The 20090-nt window shown below is 39.7% G+C and overlaps 1 protein-coding gene across 1 annotated transcript in view; it reads right to left on the minus strand.

Moving 5' to 3' along the window:
• The window catches only part of HMGCLL1 (3-hydroxy-3-methylglutaryl-CoA lyase like 1), a 108887-nt gene that overhangs the window by 71832 nt on the left and 16965 nt on the right, over window positions 1-20090 (minus strand). The window contains exons 2-3 of the mRNA XM_065401372.1: window positions 10406-10483; window positions 9298-9405 (exon numbers count right to left, since the gene is read on the minus strand). Coding sequence (XP_065257444.1) covers window positions 9298-9405; window positions 10406-10483 — 186 coding nt within the window. The remainder of the gene's footprint in view (window positions 1-9297; window positions 9406-10405; window positions 10484-20090) is intronic.

The raw sequence follows: 20090 nt of genomic DNA on the forward strand, positions 1-20090 counted from the left end.
ACTTATGCACTTCTGAAAATGTATCCCCTTAATAATAAAGAACTTAAGAGAGTTATAGAATATAGAAATGTATGCAGAATTAATCCTAAATATTATTAATTCAAATATCTACAACTAATTCAGTTCCTGGCTCCATTCTCTTTGTGCCCTAACAGTTCAGCAAGGAATTTCTTGAGTGGTGTAAAGGCTATATAACAGCCTCTACAGAAATTTTTCCTCCTGTTCCCCAACATAAAAGGTGTTTCTGGGCAAGCCAAGGGCAGACGGAAGCATGACAGGACTGTTCAGTGTGATTAGGAACATCCCTTACATTGTTCTAAATTACACTGAGACCTGGATTGGCCGCTGGTCAACCCCAGGATCAGGGGAGAGGAAAGATAAGTTTGGACAGACCTAAGGCCCAACAGGCTTACAGTCAAAAGATTCACAGTCATTCATTTGCCGGTTTCTTGTTTGCAGAAATAAGGCACAAACAAAGGAATTATTCTGTAAATCTAAGTAAAACATTTTGGTATATATTGGGCTAAATTCTGGTTTACGATGCTCAAGTACAATTCCCATTTTGACACAACTCTAATGAGAGCTGCAATGAGAATCTAGAGACAGAACTGGCTCCCTTAAGGGACAATTAATTCTTTTACCTACATTTATTACGTTACCCTTTCTGTCCTCTATGTCAGTGGTCTCCAAAGTGGAGTGCGCGCACCCCAGGGGGTGCGCAAGATCCTTGGGGGTGGGCAGCAGGAGGAGCGCTTTTTTTGTTTTGTTTGCGCTTCGGCAAAAATGGTAGAGCCGGCGCGGCAGGGGGTGCGTGCTCAAATTTTTTTACTGATAGGGGTGCGCGATCAAAAAAGTTTGGAGACCACTGCTCTATGTCACTATTCACTCCAAGTCAGCCCAAATGCCAGGAGAGAATGGTGACTTTTAGTAATCTCAGTTCAGTACTGGCATACTGCAGCTGCTGAATTCTTAGCCTAGCTCTACCCCGACTCAGTGTATAACAATTAGAGCTAGTCGGAAAACTTATGCCAGAAGGTTTTTTCATTAGTATTTGTTGATTTGTCAAAAAGTAAACATTTTGTGCAGACGGTTCTAATTTCGATCAAGTTCGAACAGAACCCAGACAGAGTTATGGCAGAAACTTGCTGTTTTTCCTGCCAGATTGCCTGCCCTGCTCCTTGGCAGCCCATCTGAATGACTGTTGTGGAGCTGGACTTTCAGGGTCCATGGTTTCCACCATGCATACTGGCTCAGAATCCAGGGCTTCCAGAGTCCCGGGCCCTGAGGCAGCTGCCAGGTGGACCAGCCTGGAGCCAGGGCTCCATTCCTTTTCATGGAGAATTTCAAAATTTTGGTTTTTATTCCAAATAAAAATTAAACCAAATTTTAAAATACTGAAATCCTCCATGAAATGGAATACCTTTCTCCACCCTTCTCTACTGGCAAGTCACTTAATCACAGCAAGCCAAGTTCTACAGTGGGAGCCAGAGTGATTAGAAATGTGAGTAAAAAATAAAATTAGCTTGAATTTTTCAATTTGAATCTCATCAATCTGGCGCACGTGTCTTCACCATTTTGTCCTTTTTCCATTTGGAAATCATTTCCCCCCCTAATGTTAGGAATGGAAAAATTAATATGTCTGTTTTTACCTTCTTGCTTTTACAACATCCATTAGAAAGAGTAACAAATAGTGGCAGTAGTGTTAGATAGATAATTGCCACAGTGCAAACATTATTTTTGAGAACGACAGCGGTCATTATACCTCATTATTATCTTTTCCAAGATACACAGATGTGGTGGGGTATGTCTGACATTCAAACCTTTTCTGTTAGAATGGAGAGAGAAATTCTTCCTTCAAATTAAGATAGGCTTACAGCATTCCTTTGTTCATATTAGCATGAAGATTTCTAACTACATACTTTAGAAAATCCTATTTACACAGAAATCATAGCTTATCGCTCCAAAAACACAGTCAAGATCTGGTGTTATCAGATATGCTATTGGGGGATACTGTGCCCCACTATTATCACTTATCTCGAATAGCTCCCCATGGGTACAGGATGTTGACAGAGGGCACTATATCACTTCAACTGTTGACTAGGCTCTCACATTTGGGGTCATTCTTCAGTTTCCACTTGGTCATATTGTCACCAGTCGTTGCCATCCCAACTCTCACTCCATTAAGAGTACACCAGAGTTTTCATTTGAGCTCAGAGCCTGGAGAGAGTTGTTCTGAAGGAACCAGGTTCTCCAAGATCAATGGCATTTCCTGCCATTTTATTTCTCTGTAACCTTCCATAGTGGTATTTTGTGGTCAGGGATTTTCAGAAGTAAAGCTCTTTCTGGACTTCAGCCTCTTGGGTGGTATAATGTGTCCATACAGTGGGTGTCTTTGATGATGCACCTGTTTTTGTCTCTTCTTATTACTAAACATATCCTGCTTCACTGATGGCAGTGCAAACCTTTTGGGGCAGGATAAAAACAGTGTGGGAGTCAGTATCACACTCCCTGAGATGATCTTGCAGGATTAAGTTCAGTATCGATTTTGTGAGTATGGCTTGAGCGTGACCATACTGGGGCGCAGTACTCTGCAGTAGAGTAACTAAGCAAGGCTGGCTGCTTGGAGTTTTTATGGGTCAGCTCTCCATTTTGCGTTGGCCAGTTTCTAGAGTACACAATTCCTGGAGCTCACTTTCTTTTTCAGCTTCTTGATGTGCTCTTTGAACATCAGCATTTGATCTAATGTGACCCCACGGTAGACCAGATGTTCATAATGCTCAAGGATTGTGCCATCTCACAACATATGGGGTTTTTACTTGGCCTTACAGTGTTTCAGGTGGAAGACACACACCTAATTGTAACATCATGGAAAGTTCTGTTCTGACTGCAGGGTACATGTTGTGCATAGATGCTAATGAGAATAAGAGGAACTAAGAGGAACACCCCTATGAAAAATGGGGCACCCCAAAATTCATGGGGAGTGGAAGTACAGATAAGGAAAAGAGGGTTGAAACCCTCTGTTGTCAGATGCTACCGGTAGGGTGCTCTGCTTTTTCCAATGCTGATATCACTCGGCTGCGTGCGTGTGTTCCCTCTGTGTGCTGTCCCAGCTCTGTGCAGATAGCTGACACAGCAAACCCGACGAGAACCCCCAATAACCACAGAGTCTAGTAAGATGCAAAGTCACGTCGACTAGGTTTATTGCGACCTTGGACACAACTGCAGTTCCCCGTAGATTACTCAGTCTACCGGGCATACTACTAATAGGTGCCTCTTGGCAATGGACCCGGCTCAGTTAGTGGCGGGACTTTCCACTACCCCCTCAGCCGAACAAAGATATCCACTCAGGGATGCATTCTTATACACAGATACAAACAAGTTACACATCACTCCTGATGTATTGAGGTGCAACCCCTCTACGCAGCAAGGTACAACCCCTCTACGTTGTAAGGTGCCGCCTCTCACCTTGTACATGTTGGTTCGAACAAAACAACACTATCCATCATATTCCCCTTTTGGCCCTGGCATTGGGATGGGTCAGCCTGTTCCTTGTTGTGTGTGGAACGTACAAGTATGCGAATGTTCTGATATCTGGTGTCCAGTACCTTTTAGGTATGTCTCTTTTTGCAGCATCAGCCCTTTTCCTTGCCAGCTTCTGTGAGCAGGGCCTGCCTCTGGCTCACAGCTTAACTTTGCTTTATGTTAGCAAAGTCTTGACCATTACTTTAGTTCAGGCCTTAGGCCTCTTACCAGGCCTCTGATACCAAGGTTTATATCTCAGGGCCTCCTCTTACTACACCCTCATGCATATACATAAGATGTTAGGTGTGGTCAGAACAACAAGATAAAAGAGGTTCTCTAGTTAAAAGTGGGAAGACCCAAGGGACAACCCCAACGGATGACCCTACGGGAAACCCTAGCAGGGACCCTCCCTCTATCGATGATCATCTATTGAGAGGGCCATCACACCCTAAAATATCTTTGAGGATGTGAGTATGACTTAGTCATTGCATGGGTTTTTGTAGGATTTGTATATGCATGGGTAATTGTGACTTTACTTATTGCTTTAATGAAACTTGTAGTACAGATAAGACTTTGTACTTATGATTATGTCTGTGGTCGCTATCCTTGGACTTCAAATATTTCTAGAGTCTCCAAATTTGAGACAAGCACCAGAGGTAATATTCACTCTATTGAGCTTGAAACTGTAGCAGCAGGAGCTAAATCCATGGTAGTTTAATACAAAATTACTAAATTCAATTTAAATAAATAATAAGGTTACAGTAAGGATAGTGGTCAGTAACTTTTTGTACAGTTAGGGTATTTATGTAATTTGAGCAGTGCAACCACTTGGACCTCTTTCCTCCGCCTGGGTATCTGCACTGTCTCGTGAAAGAATTAAAGAAGTTAAGAAGCCACTCCTGTGCTCTTGTCCTAAAGTGACCCAATAGTTAATTAGATATACATCGAGTCCTGCTGCCTTTCCACTTTTCAGGGATTTCATGGCAACAGTCAGCTCCCCAGTGTTGAGCTGCTCATTGTGGACTTTGCCGTCTTTGAGGAATGAGCAAAGTTCCTGCTTAACGTGTTTTGCTTTGTGCTTTGCGGACTGGTTTACCATTTAGGACGAAATGGTTTGTGACATGGTTGGGAGAGACTTTGGCAATGAGCTTTGGTTGTTGTCCATCAGGGTTCAGCTTGAGAATGGTGGCTCATACTTTTATACAATTACGGCACAGGTTTGTTCTTTCAATCAGCTCCCTCCAAGGGTAGCATCCCTCCTTTCTGATCTATCTCAGAAACATTTCCCCAAGCCCAATTTTTTCTTCACCAAAGGGATCCGAGTCAAACAGTTCTGAATATCTTTTCTATTTTGGCTTGTGTTTTTCTAAAAGACCAGGTATATTTAGTGTCCTACAGCCCCTAGGGATGTGCTTTTGGGCAGTTTTCAACAGGAGGGAGACATATTCTCCATAGTAGTTGTGTGACAAAGAAATATTACAGCTGGATCCATCCAATTCAGAGGAAAAGACTTCCCACTCAGCCTTTACCATAATGATGAAAGCAATTTCCATATCTCCTGAAATACTTTGCTGTTATCACACACTGACTGGGAGATGTGCAAAATAGCTGAGTATTGTAAAATTCTAGAAGGTATTTGGCGAGGGTGATGAAGTTTTCATAATATCAAAATGGATAATTCTTTCAGAAATAAAATGTGCTCGCTCTATATTTCTAAAGCCAGATGTTCAGATTGTGGGTCTCTGTTGGCTCAGACTCTTTGCAGCATCTGGCTGTCATGCTTCAGTTTTCCCCTCTTCCAGCTGGGGGGCCACAATCAATCAGCGATGTAGGGTTCAGTCCTTCATACTAACCTCGATAAAACAGTCCTTCTCCTTCCAAGGATCAACAAAACATGTCCAAACTAAACAAACTAGTTCATCCAGCCCTTTCAAAGCTTGCTGGTCTTTTTTTGCCCAGTTAATGCAGGGTTCTCCATTTTAGCCATCCTTTTCCAAACCCTCTCTGTAGGCTTTATAACTCAACAGCCCTTTTTTCCCCTACAAGGCTGGGTGTCAGTCCGTCCCTTCTATAGTGGAGCAGCGATGGTGTATGGGATCACAGTACCTCCCTTAACACTGTTGGTTTAAAACAGGGTTCAGAGTGTGTGTTGCAAGTCAAACGGTAGCTAGATTTAAATGGCACCAAAATCTTAAAAGCTGTTGTGCGATTTCATCTAAAATGGAAGAACTCTCATTATACTGGCTGTTCTCACAAAATGTGCTGGTTGCATCTGAACAGGCTCTTTACTGGTTTGGAATCTGAAGGACTCCTGAGATTCAAGCGAAGGAGGGTCAAATTTGAGATTCCAGTTCCGACCATCTCTAATTTTAACACTGGAAACACAAATTGTAGTTTCTAAAAATTGCCAAAATGTATGTTACTTCTTTAATAAAGCATGAATTAAGGATATGATCCTGGCAGGTGCAGAGGAAGTTGAGTGTACACAGCACATTGCAGGAGGCTCTCAGCACTTTCCACATCACATCCTTAGTCTGTATGAAAACCAGGATAGATGAGATATTTATTTCACAGCTTCACAAATTTGTAAGGCAAAAGCAGTACTAGTGGGGCCCTATACAGTAAGTGGCATGAATGCATAGATCCAACTTTAATCCACTGATTATGATTAATGAAGCACAATCATTAGTCCCCACAACATCCTCTTCTCAAAATTCATTTGTTGCACAAGACCCATATCCATTAGCTCCATCAAATTTTGTTTTGGTAAAGAAAATGAGATATAAAAAACCAGACACATATTTTTGGTTTCCCATTGGGAAAATATATCCTGAAAAATGTGGCGCAAACACATGGAACAATAGCCTCCTCAAATTTAACCCTAAATATATGCCTTTGCAGAAGTAGATATAGGGCTCCAAAGTGTTTAATAGATACACACACCATTTACATGTACTCATGCCGTAATTTATCCCATGTCAGGGACAGGATGTTGGTGCTAGGCAATCTATTTATAATAGCTTCTACATGAAGTCAATCAGTATAACAACCTAACATACGTGATAATCACCTAAAAACGCACTTGGTAGTTTCTTATTGCTTTAAGAACAAACTTTCAGTCCTTAATTAAATAAAACAAGATCTTCATTTTTCAGACCTTTGAAGCCAAATGTTTAATGCTAAATGCTGGAACTAATTCCACACTTTAAAAATCATTGCATGATTTAAAATATATTTAACAAAATGAAATGACGCTGTGATTCAAGCTGTACAAAACTGCTTGTTCCAAATAATCTTTCATGTATTATATTTGTCCCCTTGCTATTTTTCCTGTAAGAAGAGTCTTATTTTAACAAATTGCATTGTATTACATTTAACATTTTAATACAATATTTTCCAGATTTTATTTTAAAATATGCTTTTTAATGGGAGTATTTATCATTTTTGGCCATTTAGATTATAGGTATGGGATCCTGGTTTATATGGCATCTTGCTACTGTGGAACTTTTTCTTTTGGCTTTTTTCAGTCATAAATTCCCTGCCAAACAAAACAGTAGAAGGGAAATCATAAAAGAGCTTTAAAATACTAAAAAAAGAAATAAGTGAATGAGTGATCTAAACATAACCGGGAGTTCTATTCCCATGACCTATGAGAAGAAAAAAGAAAGGGGAGAAAGAAAAGACATAATCAAGACTGCACTCCATCTCCAAGCAATACAACTTTATCATTTAAACCAAAACTATTTTAAACATCATATAAGCCATTAAAAGAAAATATTCAGACTTGAATTTGAGATAAGAAGGAATTTTTCTTTTTTCTGAACCTGACAAGTCTGAGCTAACTTTGCTATTCTAAAGGTCTCATGGGAAAAGAAGAGAATTAAACACACACAAGAAAAAGAAATAGACCTATGTTTGCCTTAGGCTTTGCAGGCTAACATTAAAACCCTCTGTTATTGTCTGACACTGTAACTACCAACGTGTGATGGTATAGTGCATGGTGAGTTACAATAAAAGCTTTTAATGTGAACAATTAAGAAAGCATACTGCAAACTTGAGCTAGATTATGTAACTGGCAGGCTACCCAGAAGAACCCATCGCAGTGGAGAAGACCAGGAGGCATTATGCCAATGTTCCCTGGGCTCTCCTGTTGCTCTGGCATGGAGGGAATAATTTGTGACACACCTTTAGAGGTACAACATACTCCCTGCTGCACAGCCAGCCTGATCTGCTGGCTGGCACACAGGGGTAGATCCATAGCCACACCAAGTTTCTCCCAGAGGAATATCTGGCATGAAACCCCTGCACTTCCTGGCGCACTCACAGCTGTGATGTGGATAGCTCTTACATGGCATGGCCTTACAAGGCAGGGGAGAATCCTTACTCCCTCCAACTCCCCTACTGGGATACTTAATGGCCAGGCACAATCTAAATGGAAATATTTTTCACACATTTTAACAGACAATATGCAGCAAAAACAATATATCAAAACTTATAATCCTCTCCCTCTGACTTCGATGATTTTCAAGTATTTATCATTCTAGTGCAATGTAAAATACCCCTGGTTAAAATGCTCTGTGTACTGTCCTTCACTAAATTCTGTTTGCATGGATGATGAATGTTGCACTAGTTGCAATGCTATTTCTGTTCTGTTTAAATTTGTAGAATGAAATAAAGGTTAATTAAAATAATAATAATATTAAACATTTTAGACTTAGAAAGTTTTAAAAAATGCTTGATATACCTATGCATGTATTTAATTTACATAAGCATAAACAATTAAATGCACAAGGCCTGATTACCATGAACAATCAAACAATCACAGATGCAAAAATACAAGTGTATTTCTATATGGAATGACTGGGACTGCATGTGTTAAATAGGTGAGTGCATTCACAAATGGCTAGACACATAATTGATCATTTGTACATGCAATTACTTGACATGTGTATGCAATCAGATTAATTGCACCCAGAAATTATAAATTCAAATGCATTTCTTGGCATGCAAGTGTGTAATTAAGTTTCTGTAAATAAGTTTAAGAAATATAAATCATAATTGATTTTCTTCAGCTTTAACTGCAACAGCAATCAACTGTAGTGGGAGCTGAGGATGCTTAGCATCTTTTGGAAGGTACTCAGTATCCCTCAAGATCAGGACTTAATCTACAATATCAAACCTTGGGCAAAATCCTGCCTCCATTGAAGTCAACTGGAGTTTTTAAACTGACTTTAGCAAGGCCAGGATTTCACGCCTTGTTTCTGCTGGTACATAGCAAAAGTAGCATATAACATACATATTATAACTGCTGTTGAATAACCTCCATATGGCCATAGACCGATGCCAAACATCTATAATGATACCAATAGATCTTTAGTTCTGGAGCCTTACAGTTCCATCCATCTGAGAAAAACAAGTGTCTACTTTAAAAGATCTCAGCACGATTCATTGGCATTCACCCTGCATGCCAGACAGGAAGGGACAGATTTTTAAAGGTAGTTGCATCTTTAGCCACGTAAATACCTTTAAAAAATTAGCTTGAAATTCTCTATTGACCAGTTAGAATTTAAGGCTTTAGAACTATAGAAGGGATCTCACTGCAGCAACTAATTTTACAAAACACAGTAGATGAGCTCATTTGTACTCTCTTACATGTAATTATTAGCTAGGGTGTGAGAAAACTCAACTGCTTTGACTCTTCTGATAATTAATTTCATTTCTGAATAGTGTGGCATGTAAACTGAAACAGTTCTCAATTGTGTGCATTTTACCTACCTGAGGTACCCACTTCGATGAAACAAAACTGGTTGCTTCTATTACAGACAAGCCTGCTTTGGAAAGTCGGTTGATTAACTCAATTTTGAAATCTGTGGGAACTGTAACCTATGAATATGGAAGCATTTCATTGTAAAATATCTGTCATACTATAAGTACCTTTTGCAAATAAAATGCCCACAGTACAAAATAAGCATCCACACTTTGTTTAAAGTAGTTAACCATGACCACATACTCTTCCCCATATGTGCAGGCAGTGGGTAGCAAACACACAATGGCCCAGGAAGCAGTGTGCATGCACCCACTCCATTCTCCACCCCTTCCCTGGAGTCTGAAGAAGCCATTCCATGAGAACGCCGTACACAGATGGCTTCACAAGAGATGGCAGAGGTGGGGATAAAGCATCCCACAGATGAGTGGGGACCTAGGAAGCAATCACTGTATACAGCCTGGTCCACTGGGAGGAAGAATGCCAAAAATACCTACAGTAATTAATTTTCCCATTGTCATATTAATGCTCCAGCCACGGTGAGGTACATGAATCTGCCTTGCTGCCTATTTAAAGGGGTGTTTTATTCTGGGATATGGTTGGGAACCATGGCGTTTGGGTCCAATTTTACATGGCCCAGCTTTATTCCCACTATATTAGGCCATCATCCAGTTCCCATCCCAGCCATCAGGTGGAAGATAGGGTAGAAACAGAAATCTTGCACAATTTATGGCAATTCATTTTTCTTCTCCCATCGGCCACTCCTCAAGAAGGATGATAGAGCCTTAATTTATTAATGTAGCATTTAAGGTGCTGATCAGGGATCAGTGCCACAGAGTGCTAGGCATTTCCTGCACCAAAGAGATTTCAATCTAGGTTATGACATCATAAAGCTGATGGACACAACAAATGGGAGGAGTAGAGATGGAGGGTGGTGCAATAGTAAAGCAAGCATATCTCAACACAACAAAACAGTCATGGCTTGCTATTTATTTTAAATATCCAATTTAATAACCAATTAATTAGGTGAAAAAGGATTAAAAATTATGACATGTAAATTGTACATAATGATAAGCATCCACATGAAACTATGCAAAAATGGATGGTGACAGAAATTACCTTTTCATTTTGTAATCCGTCTCTTGGCCCAACTTCTACAATTTTAACATAGTCAGGAAATCCAGATATTTGAAATTCCTGAAACACAAGATGATAGATTCAATATTAAATAAAAATACATGTTTAACGTATTATCAGCTTTATCATTGCTTCTTGTAAACCCGGATATGAAGTCATTTTATCAACAGCAAAGGAAACATGCCTGCAGGATGCCTTTAAAAAAATTCTGTGGGGCCACGTGTTGCACACCTTGGATGGGAGAAGATGTGAAGGAGCAGAGTTTATTTGCATGAATTTTCCATTTTTCTATCAGGGTCATAAATTATTATTATTAATTATTATTATTATTATTAAACAGAATGTATTTATTTAAATGAACATTGTACTTTATGGCACAAGACATATTTCCTATATCAAAAAACTTACAAACTAAGGGCCCAATCCTGCAAACATTTATGTATGTGAGTCCAACTGAATAATGTGTGTAAATGTTTGCAAGATTGAGCCATACATCAGACAAGACTGCGGCACACAAATCAAGGGGAGGTGGGGTGAAGAGATTATTAATGATGACATAGAAGGAGGACATGCTGGAAGAGGTAGACTTTCAATAGGATTTAAAAGAGAATAGGAAAGGTACTTGCCAGACAAGAAGAAAAAGTTTACAGGTGTAAGAGCAGATTAAAAAGGTGGGAAGCTGAGGTGGGAAGAGGAGAGGAAGGCAGCAATACGGTCAAAAGACTAAGGAAAGTATAAGGAGTAGAATGGGGAGTAAAGAGAATGTGGGGCACAAAAGCAGATGGAGGGAAATGAAATTTCCCTTGTTTGTTATTTGGCTGGTCTGATATTGAATCAACTGGAAAGGTGAGGAGCTATTGTAATTAAGGCCCTATGTAATTAAATATTCACAGGACATTTTGAAATGGTTTTACAGCAATTTAGAAATAAAAGCTGTACGTCTTTATAAACAATTTGAATGGTTAAATTGGGCATAATACTACAGACCTATTTGGGGCAGGGATAGTGTGGAAGCACATGGTACTGTCAAGAGATCTGGAAGACACTGTGCTCTCTGCACTTCATTGAATGCAGTCCAATTCAAAGTCTTCATTTCCACAGTTAAAGCCCTCTATGAGATTAATTCTTGCTACTTGAGAGAATGCCACTCCCTCCATGACCTCCCATGACCGCTAAGTTCCACTAAACTATAACAATGAAACTGTGGACCAATAGGAGAAGTCTCATGAATACAGGAGACACGGCTTTCACAGAAACCAGATCTAGACTTGAGAAGTCACCTTTGCAAAGAATAAAAAAAACCTAACTTCACAGCATTCAGTACTAGACGTAAAACCCATCTTTCAACCCAGTCTTATTTGCATTGTCACTGCAGTTTCAACCTAGTGGCTGGAGAACTTCTATTTTCCAGTGAAGTATTGGAAAGGGACACAGAAATATACCTTTATAGCATCATCATATTGTCTCCCACTGACGTCAGTGGATACTGTGTGCATATGTGGCCCACAGATTATATTAAATTCACTGTAGTAATATACACAATCATACTAAAAGTACAATAAAAAATCAATGCAGTTAGTGTACATTTATCTGAGCACTGTAAAAAAAGAAATAGAAAAAAGCTGTATAGCATCTATGAGATCACATTCAACATCTGGTGAGCTAAAACTTTGTTGGCCCATGCTGAGCTCACACTCACTGAGAATATAAACCTATTTAAATTTGAAGGTAAAACTTTCACATCTGTTGCATATTGTTTTTCTTTTTTAAAAAAAGTTCTTTTCACAAATATGGCAATACTTCAGCAAAAAGGGCATACATCTGGGTATTTTCATAGACTCATAGACTTTAAGGTCAGAAGGGACCATTATGATCATCTAGTCTGGCCTCCCGCATGATGCAGGCCACAAAAGCTGACCCACCCACTCCTGGAATAATTCTCTCCCTTGACTCAGCTGTTGAAGTCCCCAAATCATGATTTAAAGACTTCAAATCACAGAGAATCCTCCAGCAAGCGACCCCTGCCCCATGCTGCGGAGGAAGGCAAAAAATCTCCAGGGCCTCTGCCAATCTACCCTGGAGGAAAATTCCTTCCTGACCCCAAATATGGCGATCAGCTGAACCCCGAGCATGTGAGCAAGGTTCTCCAGCCAGACCCTCCGAAAAAAAGTTCTCTGTAGTAACTTTTAATATCCCATTATTGACCATTGTTACTAATTACCAGCGATGGCACGTTATTGACCTATTGACTAAAATCACGTTATCCCATCAAACCATCTCCTCCATAAACTTATCAAGCTTAATCTTAAAGCCAGAGAGGTCTTTCGCCCCCACTGTTTCCCTCGGAAGGCTGTTCCAGAACTTCACCCCTCTGATGGTTAGAAACCTTCATCTAATTACAAGCCTAAACTTCCCGACAGCCAGTTTATATCCATTTGTTCTCGTGTCCACATTAGTACTGAGCTGAAATAATTCCTCTCCCTCCCTGGTATTTATCCCTCTGATATATTTAAAGAGAGCAATCATATCCCCCCTCAGCCTTCTTTTGGTTAAGGTAAACAAACCGAGCTCCTCGAGTCTCCTTTCATACGACAGGTTTTCCATTCCTCGGATCATCCTAGTGGCCCTTCTCTGTACCCGTTCCAGTTTGAGTTCATCCTTTTTAAACATGGGAGACCAGAACTGCACACAGTACTCCAAATGAGGTCTCACCAGTGCCTTGTATAACGGAACCAGCACCTCCTTATCCCTACTAGAAATACCTCGCCTAATGCATCCCAGGACCGCATTAGCTTTTTTCACGGCCACATCACATTGCCGACTCATAGTCATCCTGCGATCAACCAGGACTCCGAGGTCCTTCTCCTCTTCCGTTACTTCCAACCGATGTGTCCCCAGCTTATAACTAAAATTCTTGTTAGTCATCCCTAAATGCATCACCTTACACTTCTCACTATTAAATTTCATCCTATTACTATTACTCCAGTTTACAAGGTCATCCAAATCTCCCTGCAGGATATCCCGATCCTTCTCCGAATTGGCAATACCTCCCAACTTTGTATCATCCGCAAACTTTATCAGCCCACTCCTACATTCAGTTCCGAGGTCAATAATAAATAGATTAAATAAAATCGGACCCAAAACCGAACCTTGAGGAACTCCACTGGTAACCTCCCTCCAACCTGACAGTTCACCTTTCAGTACGACCCGCTGAAGTCTCCCCTTTAACCAGTTCTTTATCCACCTCTGGATTTTCATATCGATCCCCATCTTTTCCAATTTAACCAATAATTCCTCATGCGGTACCGTATCAAACGCTTTACTGAAATCGAGGTATATTAGATCCACCGCATTTCCTTTATCTAAAAAATCTGTTACTTTCTCAAAGAAGGAGATTTCTTCATGATTATCAGGTAATTGTTGTTACATGACAAATGCCACAGCTGAGCTATGAATAAAACTGTGACTATAGCTGAAAATAAGAGCTAAAATGAATTAAATGAACTGAACCTTATATTTAGTGCATGAAAAATTTTCATAAAACTTTGCTTGCCATATTTTTTTCATTCTATGGGCCAAATCCTGTAAATCCTTATTCAGTTCTTATTGTGGCAAGACTTCCACGGAAATCAGTGGGCCAAACCCTCAGACCAGTTTAAATAGCCCCACACTACTTTGTACTAGGCACTGGGTCAACCATTTCAGAGGATGATGGGAGGGTGGAGAGGACAACAGTTCTGTGGTGGCCATTTTAAGGCAGCAACCAAGCAGTGGTGCATAGGGGATACAGTAGTATAAGTGGATCCAAGCAGACAAGAGGGGGACAAAGAAGCAGCTGTCTGGCCAGCATGTATTTAACAGCTGTGAAAAGAAAGGGTTGCCACACCGTGGAAGAGCTGTAGCCTTTCAAACTAAATGGCATGCCAGAACCATTTTGAATATTATGAAGGACCTTTGGGTCTATGAATACTCATTGGGTAGATAGGACACTGGATAGTTAAGTTCAGTGAAGGAGGAAAAGAGGAGATCTACTTCTGTTTGGGGACAGCGAATACATGCAAAGATCAGAACCTAAGAGCATATGCTGACCCTTTTTGTCCCTTCCTCCCACTGGGGCTTAGGAGTTACTGCAAGTGCATGGCTTCCATGGGAACATATGTCCAACTTTGTTTCACAACTTTACATGTAAATTTATGGGAAACAAATCTGTTCAATTCAACCTCCACTTTCCCAGTCACAGGGAACCATACGAAGCGGAAGTTATTCAACGCAGCTCTGATACTGCACATTAAAAAGTGTAAGATTTGAAGAAGACACGTAAAGTTCCCCAGCAGTCAAGCCACATAATATAAAAAAATCAACGCAAAATAGAAACAAAAAATGAAATCACACTGTACATTCTGACAGGGTAAAAGAAAGAGGAAGAGTTTTATAAAACTATACAATCATTTATGTTATACATATCATTAAATATGTAAATGATTTTGTTTCAAGAGCAGATGTTGACCTAATCATTTTATATGAAATACTTCTATGGAATCAAATGCAACAAAATATAAGAAGTAGCTATTATAGATATTGAGTAGCTACTATTTATTGAACTATGTATTGGCTATATTAAATAGTAACAACTACTCAAAGTACATTGTTTGGAATATCAAAAAGGAAATGGTTGACATAAAAGATTAAAAGCCTGGAAAATTTGTTCCCTTATCCCCATGTATAAGGCTTTGCCAAGAGAGAACAAAATGCATATAAAACCACTAAAAAAATATTTGCCTCCTTCAAAACACAAAGCAGCCAAAGATTTCCCCCCCCAAATTTTAGAAAAAGAGAAAAGGACTGACTACCCATCCTGGGACACTGTATGCCAAATTTCAGCATAGAAACATTTTTCTCCAAGTTATAAATAGCTGAGAATAGAGGTTTAAACTAAGCCTTAATCATAGCATTATAATCCTCTTAAAATAACCATAATTGTAAACAAATCAAATAATAAACCTTCAAATTAAATAAACAGCTCCAGAGCTGCCACAGAATTTCCTGACGTGAGTATTGGTTTCTATGGACTTCAACAGCAAGTATATCATTCTGCTGATTATCTGAATGTCACCCGCTGCTCAGCCAGTATCCCTGGCCTTCTGCTGCCTGTGTGGCACAGAAAATCATAGAAACCTGTTGCTGATTTAGGCCTTGAGAGCTTTATTTAGCCAACTAAATTGGTAAGGAGGAACACATTCCAGCTACACATTAGCAATAAATTCCAGTTTCATATGTTTTATATTTCCAGGCAGTTGTCTTGTGCAATCACAGGATTCAGCTTTGCCATTTAGTCACAGAGCTGCCTTGGGGCGTGACGTGAAGGCACTACACTCCAGAAAGAGCACTAGGAACCATCTTGCAGCTCCCCATTGCAATTTTGCCTGACTCTTAAGCGGGCTGCACAAGAAGGGTTTGAGGCTCCTTAACTCCGTCCATTCCCACTGTACCACAAGAGCCAGGCAGATTCCAGCTATTAGATATTTAGTTGTGGCAGGTTGTGAAATTATGGTCCCCAGCATACGTCCCCCAATTCTATGTCCCTCCAGGGTCATTTACTCATCCCTCACTTCTCTCTAAAACTTCAAAGCAGTCTCAGGAGAATGAAGGTTCAAGATTCTCAATAAAGTTAATTCAAGTGTTCAAACTCTATTAAGGTCCTGTTGGAAAATCCCAGTTGAGTTGCCTAAAAGCAAGAGCCTATCTAGCTAATACTGTAGTTATTCAAGACCAGATTGGTAAATTTGACACTGGGGACTGTAAATTTATAAATTTCCTGCATCTATTTATATCAATATATCTAGTTCTATATCAGTTCTATATCAATTTATATCTAGCTACATTCAAAATTTTCTATATGTCATCACTAAATATCAGGGCAACCCAACATATCCTTCTAACAATGAGTGGCAAAAGCAGAGTTATATGGTATCCCCTCAATTCCTTTTTTAATTAAAGGAGCTTGCTTTCTTCACAGGCCACAAAATGTGACTCCGATACAAACAGACCACAGCAAGGCCATCTAAACAAATATTGCTGACATTGTTTGATACTGAGCAGCCCAGAAAAATGTAAGGTTATGATTATGAAGGGCAAATAGTTGACCAATGAGCTAATGAAGTTGACACAAATAAGCCTATATTTATTACTTTTGTCCAGATTTCTTATTGATTTCCTATTGTCCTATTGAAAATGGTTAGAAGTTTTGCATTAATATTTATGTATCAAGAGCTTGTGTGAGCTCATGAAAAAGTATTGAATTAGATATTTCAGGGCATTATTGGAGGAAATGAAGTGTATTCAACTCTTCACAGACTGGATATTTGCTAAGGGGATTTCCAGCAGTACTGAAAAGTTCTAAGACTTCCATAGTCATTTTCATTCATCACTCAACTATAACTTCACACATGACAACAATTACTAGACTGCAGCAAGACAGTTTAAAACAAAAGACAAACCAGATCAAACATGATATCATTAAATGGCTAATTCATTCAACAGATTCACAATTGTAACCTCAAAATGTAAAATACCAATGCTGGGTTAACATCCTAAAAGACACTGGTTAGTTGATTTAGTTATATTCATATATACATAGTAGGGCTTCAACAAAGTCAACACAAGCAAGTTAAAAACACAAATGATAATGTATAAATAATCAGGAAGATTGACAATTTAGATTTAAAAGCTACAATTGAATCTGCTAATTGAAAACCCAGAGGATAGAATTCCATTACAAAGCCTTCAATGGGCAAAAGTCTGACATGCTGAGAGACCAAATGGTAGAGATTGGCAAAGTGACTGCAAGTCAGGGGTTTAATGCACTGGAGCGCTTATGAGAATCAGCTCTTAATGATAATATGATGCTGAAGAGTTAAGAACCTTAATAATCTGAATCAAAACTATAAACTTCAAGCCATACATTTAGCCTACATTTTTGGTGGAGCGGATGTAAGTAACTAGAAGTCTGGATGGGGGGATGAAGACCCAGCAAACCAGCACCTGCCACCCATCTCAACTTAGATCCAGCTCAGCTCCTGCCACCACACAACTGCAGCCACCATCAACTCTCCACATGTGAGAAGGGCAACAAGTCAAATGCCAGCATTTAAGCAACAGGTCCTAAGGGTTAGTGCAATGCACTTGATTGTAATTCCTGTTCCTTGTCTTTTTTCTGGGGCAACGAACATGCTTCTGATCGCCTTTCAGAGCAATACAAATCAGAAAAGAACTCTGATAAGGTGGATTCTTGGCCACCCATAGCCTATCAATTTTTGCTGCCTTAAGCCTGGATTTTCAGCAGATATTCCTTACACTGAAAACTCAGTTTGTTCTGAAGGTGATCTCATGGTGTCGGACGCCATCAGGTGGTCGAGGGACATCTACATAGAACACATCACCGGACATTGGCCATACCAGGAGGGATGAGCTGGAGTGCCGATGAGAAGTGCAGTCAGGAAAGTAACAAATACTTTCCTCGTGGATTGTATTTTCTAAATGGACAACCTACCTAATTCTCAATTACTGAGGGACAATCTCCACTCACTGTTATATTTTGCTTTCCACAACCAAATCTCTGTACCACACTTTTCATGAGTGATGCACCCGAGTATTCGGATTCTAATATCTAAACTGTATTGTTAAATCTATTCACCTAAATTTGGGTTACTGATGATTATGTACTCTATGTATCATATGACTTTAAAAACAAACTTTGTATTTGTGGATAATCTAAGCACTATACCCAGATGTACAGACACTTTTCTCAACCTATATATTATATAATGTTTTTAACATTAGCTTTAATACATTTTTAAATCTGTTATAAGGCTAAGACTGCATTTTTATTTACTAGGTAATCTGCTTTGATCTGTTTGCTATCACTTATAATCACTTAAAATCTATCTTTCTGTAGTTAATAAACTTGTTTGATGTTTTATCTTAACCAGTGTGATTTTGAGTGAAGTGTTAAGGAATCTTAGCTCTCTTCACAAAGGCTGTTGCATATCTTCCCCACATCGAGGGGGGAGAGAACTAATTTAATGAGCTTGCACTGTACTGATCCCTGTGCAGTGCAAGACGGTATAATTCTGGGTTTATACTCCAATAGGGGTGCAAGGCTTGGGAGCTGGGACATTGGCTGGTGTCTTCATTGTCAGTTCATGAGTGGCTTAGGTAAACCACTCAGGTGACTCAGTTGGGTGTGTGGCGCCACCTGCTGTTGTGTTGTTGTGTTGGATGATAACAGGACTCAGAAGGGGCTGGCTGTGAGTCACCGGCAGAGCAGGGAGAGAGGCCAACCCAGCTGAATAGTTAGGGGGCACAGCGGTTCAACAGCTTCCAGGGTTGACTCCAGGGGCACATCCCATCACAAGGATATTTAGGGAAGAAATTCTCAGAGGTTTCTAAGTAGAAATGCAAGGTTGAGAAATGGCCAGTGCTGAAGAAGCTAAGGAACCACCTCCGGCCCACTGCATCCAGCAGTGTCCATCTGATGCTGTCAGTTGTTCTTGTGAGCATGCTACCTCTCTGCTGCTGCTGCTGCACCTTCTCATGACTTTGACCCACTTTGTGGGATGGGAAAAAAGATGATGCATAAGACATGAAATGAGATTAAACTTAAATAATAAGGCAGTTTCCAAGCAATGAGTGAGGGCATTTTTGAAGTGTGTAGGCCTCTGTCCAGAAATAATACAGTGGACTTTGGTCTGACAGCAAAATAGAATTATGTCAGTTATACAAATATAGTTCCCCTCATAAAAAAGAGAATTATGTAAAGCAAAATATGCCACTAACTCACTTCCCACTAACACAGAGAATTACAAAGATATGTGAAGGCCTTTTTCTCAGCATAATACCCTGTAGACCTCAGTAATACGCAACAAGAGATCTCATATATTAGCAAAACAAATAAGCAGCTTTCATTTATACAAAAGAAAATTTCTGTCAGGCCAAATATAAAATAAAACAATTCCCAAAGGAATTACAGGCGGTAATAGATCCACAAAAGCATGACTTGCAGGAGTCACACAAATAACTAGGTAAAAGTGTCTTGTCGACTCCCCCAGTATTTTGCTTTACACCTGGTCAGAAAGATATCATCTCTACTTTAGCTTCTCTGATAAAACTAGCTGACATTTTTTTTTTCTTATGAGCTTGGCTGAACCTCCGAATCACATGGAATACACTCAGCCACTCAGAGATGAAGACAAAACATTATGGGGCTTCCAACCTGTGACTTGCCTCATAATAACCTATCCCAGTAAGTCAGACTTGAATTCTAAATATGCTGTGAACAGTTCATGAGCAACTAGAAAAAAATTTATGGGCAGCTAGAGCAAAAAGAAAAAAGGGACAAACAATGCATAAAGCTCAAGAGCACAATCTCTAGTGAAACACTACTGGTTTGGGATTACATTCTAACCTGAAGCAGGGCTAATTGTATTTTTGTGGCTCTAACCAAACCACAACGCAGCACTTCTCAGCACTCTGAGTGAGCAGAGCAGTAAAATGAACTTGACAAATTCTCAGAAGCACTATGTGTCAGTTTCAAACTTTTCATTCATTCAGTGGAGCAATGTTTAGAAAAAGTCCTGGTATGCTCTGCCAATTTATAGCCACTTTCTTC

Source organism: Emys orbicularis, chromosome 3 (genome assembly GCF_028017835.1).
Source record: "Emys orbicularis isolate rEmyOrb1 chromosome 3, rEmyOrb1.hap1, whole genome shotgun sequence".
Lineage (NCBI taxonomy): Eukaryota > Metazoa > Chordata > Testudines > Emydidae > Emys > Emys orbicularis.